The sequence below is a fragment of the Ammospiza nelsoni genome, chromosome 15, assembly GCF_027579445.1.
Source record: "Ammospiza nelsoni isolate bAmmNel1 chromosome 15, bAmmNel1.pri, whole genome shotgun sequence".
NCBI lineage: Eukaryota > Metazoa > Chordata > Aves > Passeriformes > Passerellidae > Ammospiza > Ammospiza nelsoni.
In genome coordinates, this window is record NC_080647.1 from 6,259,108 (window position 1) to 6,267,047 (window position 7,940).

Consider the following 7,940-nt stretch of genomic DNA (forward strand, 5'->3'; position numbering starts at 1 on the left):
TGAGAAGCTCCACGTCCCCTGTACATATTCCTGCCCCCTGGGCCAGCTGCAGCGTGGGTTTTACTGGTGCTAGAGAGGCTGTGTGCCCACCATGCCAAGCAGAGGAGGGGCTATAGTAAGACAAGCCAAAAAATCAGCAGTAAAACAACAGAGCAGCCATGCTGGCTCCTGAGGAGAGCCTGAGAGATGCCCTTTGGTGCCTCCCACACCAGGTGACTCCCTCAGCTCACAGGTCCGTGCTGGCCATCGGGAGGTTCCTGGCGGAGCAGCTGGCCTGGCAGGCCGGTCCCTTCCTGCACCTGGCCTGCTCCAGCCACGCCTCACGGCAGGACAGGGCCCTGGGAGGCAGCGCCTGCTCCCGGGGCTGGGGCACCCTGTGGCAGATGCAGAGCAGGGAGCGCAGCCCCGCGCGGAAGCTCTCGTTCAGCCAGCAGTAGATGAAGGGGTTGTAGCAGGTGCTGCTCATGGCGAACCAGTGCAGAGCAAAATAGAGCGAGTTCTTGGTCCTGATGCCCAGGCTGGAGATCAGCACCACGTAGCAGTTCAGGGGGAACCAGCAGACTGCAAAGACCACCACCACCAGCATCAGCATCTTGATGCTCTTCTTCTTGTTCCTGTGGTGGGTGACGTACTGCTGCGTGGTGACGTCCCCGATGGCGTTGCGCAGCCACAGCTTCTTGGCCAGGCGCAGGTAGGTGACGGTGATGATCAGCAGGGGCAGGAGGTAAAGAAGGAGGAAGGTAGACAGGTCCAGATACTTCCAGACCAGCTCTGCAGGCTCGGGGAAGTCAGGGAGGCACAGACTCCGGACGGTGGCTTCCCTTGAAAACAGGAAATACAGATATGGCGTGTGGCCATTGCTGTCCCGTGGGTGCTGCTGGCTCAGCAAACCACACTGCCCACAGCCACCTGCTCAGAGGTGTAGTGGGGACAGAGGGAGGACACAGAGCCACAGCTCTGGCATGTCTCTCTCAGGTGGAGCTGCAGCCCCTGCCCTCCATGGCAGAACCCACCCTGCTGTGTCCCCCAGCAGCCAGGACCCCTTGCCCCGGCACAGTCCCCAGCACAGGATCCCTCAGCCACAGCCACTGCAGCAGCTCCAAGCCAAAGCTGCTCTGGAGGGGAGGGAAGGGCTGGAGGCAGTGAGAAAGCCTCAAAGGCATGACAAGCCCACCTCACTTCCCTTCCCTACCCACCATTCCCTTGCATCAGCTCCTACAACCTTCCTGCTACCTCTTAAAACTGCTGTGATGATTACTCACTTGGCTCCAGTTGAACCACTGACAGTGAACTAACAAAAGAAAGTGTAACCATACACAACAGCTCATTTTAACAACCTCTCACACCTGTCCCATCCCATCCAGCCCCAGGATCTGGGTGTGTTCCCACTGCCTGGCCTGCAGTGGCTCTCATCCCTCACCCTTCACTGCACTGCATGTGTCCCCTCCACACCCTGCAGCTGGTGTAATGGAATTTATTTCCAGTGGATGTTTTCTCCTTTTCTTTCTTTTCCCCTCTCTTTTTCTTTCTCTAATTCCATTTTACTCTTCTCTCTTCATCCCCCATCCTCGGTTCTCCTCTATCCAGCACAGATTTTAGCTCCCATCAAGCTGTACTATTCACTGCAGTATTGATTAATATCTTTAATATCCTGTTTTCAACTGCTGGAGCTGCCTTTTGTGCCACAAATAGGAGACTGCTGAGAACAGGCAGCTGAAGCAGGGGATGAGGTCAGAGCAGTGACAATGGGTCCACCGAGTACGGAGGGCCTGGAGATGCCACTCGAGATGGGAACTGACGCAGAAGGGAGAATCATCTTTTCTGAACTGCAGTCTTGGCTCTTCCTCCCCTGGATCTGGGGGACCTCACCACAGGGGATGCCAAAGGGGATGTGACAGGACAGTGTTTTGGTGAATCCTGACATGACCAGGGACTCAGATGGCTGCTGTGCAGTGCAGCCAGAGATGGATGTTGCTGGAGCTCCTGTTTCCCATCCCAGAACCCTAACCACTCCCTGGTAGCCATCCCAGGAGCCCTGACCCTGCAGGAGCTATTACAAGCAATATTACAACTGTGATTTTTTTTTTCAATGGAAAGCAGGGACAGGAATAGCATGTCCTGGAAGTCCTTATATTGCTGAGCTGCCTCGTGCCAGCCCAGGGCTCGGTTTCCTCTGGCCATGCCAAGGGATGAGCAGAGACAGGTGCCCCGAAACAGATCGTAGGGTTCCTTCATTCATGAGCAATTCGTTCCCTAATCCCCAAGCACAGCTGCAGAGCAATGCAAGCACAGAGTAACCCTGCCCTGTGTTTACAGTCTGCACAGTTATGGGTATGATATCCCCTGGCTATGTCAGCCACATCGGGCACAAGCACAGGCAGGGGAGGGCTGTGAAGCCCCCATCCCACTTGCAGCCCCTCAGACACCAGAACAGTGACAGCCCAGGCAGGCACTCACACCCTCCTGCCTCACCAACAGGAAGGATCTGGCTGGGCTGCAGGAAATTAGATTTGTCCTCTATACAGAAGGTCAATGTCTACAATAGAAATCTCATTCCTACTGCCTGTCAGTGTCTCCTTGCCCCACTCCCTGGGATGCTGATCTCAGCCTGAAAATACAGGTCATGGTAAGATTATCCCCTTGGCCTCAAGGCTGGCATTCCTGCGAAGGGCAGCACCAGCAGCGTGACACCTGCCACAGAAATCCCACTTGGGTACTGTTACAGACTGTTTTCTAGACAAGAGAGGTCACAGCAATGCCACAGGCTGCTGGGGACAGGAGGGACAGAACAAGTTGGGTACCACAGAGGAAAGGACTGAGAGGGAAAAGAACTCAGAGTTTGGGGTTTGTATTTCTCCCTGGCAGAGGGTGACAGCAGAGACAAGTGCCACTTCTGGGCCTTTGTGAGGAGATAAGTTTCTGCTTTTATTTTTTTTTTTCTTTTTCTTTCTTTCCCTCTACATTAGAACCTTCTTTTTTTTTTTTTTTTTTCCTGGTATTTCAGTCCTTATGTTGATGTGAAATTTCACTTCATCTGCAGTCATTGTGTTCAGCCAAGCCAAGAGTTCCCTTTCCTGAGGAGAGGCACCATGGCACACCAGACCAGCTCAGGTTCCTGCCAAAGCACTGGTCCCTCACCTGTCCCACCCTGGTCCCCCACAGCCCTGCTTCATGTAGAATATCTGTTCTCTATGTTTTTCTGTTAGTGTAACACTGGACAGAGGAACCTCAAACTTCAGGGAAGGCTGGTCCTGCTTTGTGAATCCACATGGATGAAATACAGGGAAGTCACAACCTGAGACTCAGTGTAGGAAATCCTGGGGAAGAGGGATGAGTAAACCAGAGTGGTCCCCTGCTCGTGCTCCCTGCAGAGCCTTGGTGATGTCAGCACAGGTATTCCCAACAGGAAGTTTATTTTCTTTCTTTTTCAAACTGCAGTTTGACTCTCTCTCCTCCCTGCCTGAGTGAGTTAGATGGGCTTGGTCTGAGGAGCTGAGCAGGCAAAAGGAGGGAAGAGGAAAGTCCCTCAGGAGAAAGTTACCTTCTCAGGACAGAGCCTCTCCTGGCCAGGCCATGGCACTGGAGGAGGTGTGTGCTGCCAACAGCTGGGCCCCAGCCAGGCTGTGCCTGGGACTGCCCCAGAGCCTCATCTGGGCATGTGGGAGGTGGTGAGAGCAAGCCCTGGCCAGCAGGCCAGGCAGAGAGCAGGCCAGGCAGCTCTTCCACAGCCCCAGCCTCTGCTGGGAGAAGGGGGATGTCACCCATACACCAACTGCCTCTCATCCCACATCGCCCTGGGACACTCAGGTGCCCTCCCTGCTGAGCAAGGCACTGCACAAGGGCTGCCAGACCTCCACACACTCCCTGGGAAGGGGAGATCACTCACCTGTAGTTATACTGGAAAAGTTTTTGATAGACAGCATGGGGCAGGGAGAAACAGGTTGCCATCAGCCAGATGACAGAGATGCTCAGAGCTCCCTTTGTCAGGGACATCCTCTGCTTCAGTGGGTTCAGGATGACCTGCAACAGAGACTCTGTCATGACTCCTCTCCCACAGGAAGCAAAAGCCCTCACAGCCCACAAGAGGAGTGGGCAGATTGTGACATAACCTAACACAGCTAATGATAGGAAAATGACAGCCATGATTAGGAAAATGTCCTGTTCATTAGAGTGACCTGGAAAATGGGAAATGTTGAACTTCTCAGTTTGCTCAGAAGAGCTTTCAAACTTTATCCTCAATCTTGTTATGTGAGAACTGTTTTCCTTAAGCTGGAGGTTACATTAGGTAAAAAAAAAAAAAAAAAAAAAAAAAAAAAAAAAAAAAAAAAGGAAGAGATCTACCCAAGTGTCTTCACTCAAGGGTATGTTTTTTTATTCTATAGGAACTACATAAGAAATGTCTCTTGTTCCAGCTGGGCCTGTGAAGCTGAGCTTTCCTCCCCTCTGCTGAGGAGAAATTCACCTTTCATGAGATTTTCTTTGTTAGATCTTTAAGCTGATAAAATCTGATAGTCTGGAACTTACTATTTGCCAATAGCACGTGAAAGGGGAGTGATTGCTGGGGACAAGCACATGGCCTGGGCTGTCCTTGCTGCCTTGCACTGGACACAGAGCCAGCATTTGCCATGGCCAGGGAGGGACAGAAAAACTTTTCATAGCTCCAGTCTCCTCCCAGAGCCTTGGAGAAGGGGGCAGGCAGTGTCACCTGGTGCCTGTCGAGGGCGATGGCCGTCAGGGTCAGCGTGGACACGTGCAGGGAGCAGTACTGCACAAAGCGGCTGATGTGGCACATGGCCTTCCCAAAGATCCACGTGCTGTTCACAAAGCGGACCTGGGGCGAAACAACACCTCATCAGCCAGGAAATGTGCTGAAAACAAACCCATGGGGGTCTGGTTTGTTTTCCTACAAGTCCTATAGCTGGAACCCGAGCTGGCTCAGGGGTGCTGACTGGTTGGGCAGCTTCACCCGGAACTTATAGAAAGATCAGCTATGCTGGTCTCTGAAACACCTTTACAGAAGAGTTTATAGGGTCAAACCCTGCTGATTGTGAAGTGGTGATGCCACAGCCCTTCTGGCCGGTTCTACAGACACTGTGAACAGTGGTAAAATTTTTTATTACGCTAACAACTATATTTGGAAATAGTGAACCAAGGTTTGATATCAACCCCACTGTCAGATTTGGAATGCTTTCATTGAAGCCTTTATCCAGCTGGCATCTCTGAAATGCTTGACTATTTTCTTCCAGTCACCCAGTATGACTGGCATTCAGACTGTTCTGACCCACTAAGGGACTCTCTAGTGCTCTGCTGCATGAACATTAAAAACACAGGAACTTGTTCTCATTCCCCAAGAAGCTCTTGCTGGGGTTTGGTAGCACACATTGTGAGAGACTTTGGAGTTTCTAGGAGTTACAGAGTCTAACAGAGCAACAGAGAGCCCACAGGTTGCTGAACAGTGTTTTGCTTGCCTGGCAGAGTTATCAGTTAGGCTTGGTGGGGTTGGGCTCCCACCTCAGCCCTAGGAGAGAGGGCATGGAAAGCCCATGACCACCAGGCATAGCTCTGGTGGGTGGGAGGTTCCTGTCCTGCTTGAAGGGACAGCAATACCAGCTACTTACCAAGGTGAAAGGTGTGTTGAGCAGCGTGATCATGATGTCTGACACTGCCAGGTTGACGATGAAGAGGCTGGTGGCTGAGTGCATCCTCTTGTTCTTCAGCACCACGTGGCACACCAGCATGTTCCCAAAGAGAGACATGACGATAATGACCGAGTAGGCCACGATCAGCAGCGCTTTCACTGTTGGCTTCTGGGATTCTGGCTCATATTTAGCCAGCTCAGCAAATTTCTCCCACTCAACAATGCGGCTCTCTGTCCAGTTGAAGATGCTCCTGTTTGTTGCGTGGTAGATGGACATGAGTTTGGCCATGGAAGAGTAATGGTCAAACTCCTCAAGAAACCCTGTCACCTGTGACTTGGATGGCTGGAGCAGTGAGCGAGGCATGGTAGGTTGACCCCAGTTTTCCATGCTGAGGAGCAATACCAATGGTGTGTCAGAAAGGGGTTGATTTGGGACCACACACTCTCTCACACAGCAGGAAGAGCAAAAACTTCACAGGTGAGCTCTGGGCTCAGGCAGGCTGCCTGAACATCCTGTGCTGCTGTCGCAGGAACTTCTTCCCAATGCAGAAACGTCACCTTCCGCTCTAAACAAATCCAAAGACGTCTTTCCAGCAACGATGTGAATTCTGAATAGAAACCAACATTTCACTTCCAAATCAGACAGGTCTGTATGTGACACTGCATACATCACAGCATGATTACACCCCAGCCACGAGGAGAAACCAAATTCCCCTCCCTAACTCCTACCCTTACCCCCTCTCACTTACCTCGCACTGCCCGGCCGTGTTTGTTCCCGACCGTGCCCGGTCCCGAGGGGCAGCAGCGGCTCCTCCGGCTTCTGCGCTGGACACCGCGCACCGCACACCGCGCACTGCACACACCCTGCACCGCACACCCCGCACCGCACACTCTGCACTCACCGCCGCACCCCGCGCACCTTCCGCACCGCACACACACCACTCTCAACGCACTCCGCACACACCCCGCACCGCACCCCTGCACCGCACACACCCCGCGCACCTTGCACCCCCCTCTCACCGCACCCCGCGCACCTTGCGCACCCCTCTCACCGCACCCCCGCACCTTGCGCACCCCGCGCACTCTCCGCCCCGCACCTTGCACACCCCTCTCACCGCACCCCTGCACCTTGCACACTCCTCTCACCGCACCCCCGCACCTTGCACACTCCTCTCACCGCACCCCCGCACCTTGCACACCCCTCTCACCGCACCCCCGCACCTTGCGCACCCCGCGCACTCTCCGCCCCGCACCGCGCCCCCCGCGCACCCCCGGCCCGCCCGCACGTGCCGCCGGCGGGGCCGGAGCCGCCGCTCGGGGCGGAGCTCGGGGGGCGGAGCTGCTCCATTCATAAATCGGCACGGGCGGGGCCCGAGAGTCGTTACCGGGGCTGAATCCGTGCCGCGGGTCCCTGCGCGCATCCGCCGGTACCGGTACCGGTCCCTCGGTAGCCAGCGGGGCTGCTGCAGGCAGGGGCAGAGGGCAATGCCCACCACACGGAGCGTCCCTTTCCCTGCCTTAACGGGAAAAGGGGAAAACCACCTTCAAAAAGCTCTCCCGGCCCGAATCTTTGCGGAAAGGCTCCCGATGGAGTTTCAGAGCTTGTTTTTTGATAAGTGTTTTTCTCACGGCTGGATCACTCTTGACAGGTGCTGACACAGAAGACAGTTTAGGTTTCAAAGAGTTTAGGCAACATATTTTTAAACGAGATAGTACCATATTTCTCATTTTGCATTCCATATGTGTCATTTATTCCTTATTATATATATCTAAAGGGGTTTTTTTTCCCTGTCCATTTCCAGTCACCTGCATCATCTCCTTCCTCTGTCCATGTACATGCTGTGGCCAGGCCATGCAAGGACTAAGGCAGGGGAGTAGCTACAGGATGGGGAACACATGGGAGGGACACGGGACATGGGACACAGAGAATGTGCCTCTTGCCAGACTCCAAATCCTGCTTCTGAGTAAAAAGGTCCCATGCTGACACGAGGAGCCAAGAATTCACTTTCATGGTCAGTGTGGGGTTTAACAGCCCAGTGCAGTTCAATAAACACCTGCAGTCATCCTGTGTGTTCCAATGATAAGAACACTTACATTTTCCAAATTATCTAATTTTTCCTAATTCCAGTTAATAATGCATTTTTAAATGTTGTTTGCAAGCCTGATGTCTCTCCTGGTACCTGGCATTTGTAACCTCTATCAGGGCACATAAACCATGATGACAGGTATAATGTTAGATTTTTCCTAGTTTTGGGGGCTATTTGCCATGGAGCAAACCGGGCATCCCAGCTTGCACTGTGTC

At 53.4% G+C, this 7,940-nt stretch overlaps 1 protein-coding gene across 1 annotated transcript; it reads right to left on the reverse strand.

Annotated features, from left to right (window-relative positions):
* Window positions 1–226: 226 nt before the first annotated feature.
* On the reverse strand, window positions 227–6,002 carry LOC132080095 (G-protein coupled receptor 83-like). Its single transcript, XM_059483093.1, has 4 exons — window positions 5,619–6,002; window positions 4,706–4,831; window positions 3,887–4,020; window positions 227–821 (listed from the first exon to the last, which is right to left on the reverse strand). Exons 1-4 carry the CDS (start codon window positions 6,000–6,002, stop codon window positions 227–229), a joined length of 1,239 nt encoding a protein of 412 aa, XP_059339076.1.
* Window positions 6,003–7,940: the final 1,938 nt, after the last annotated feature.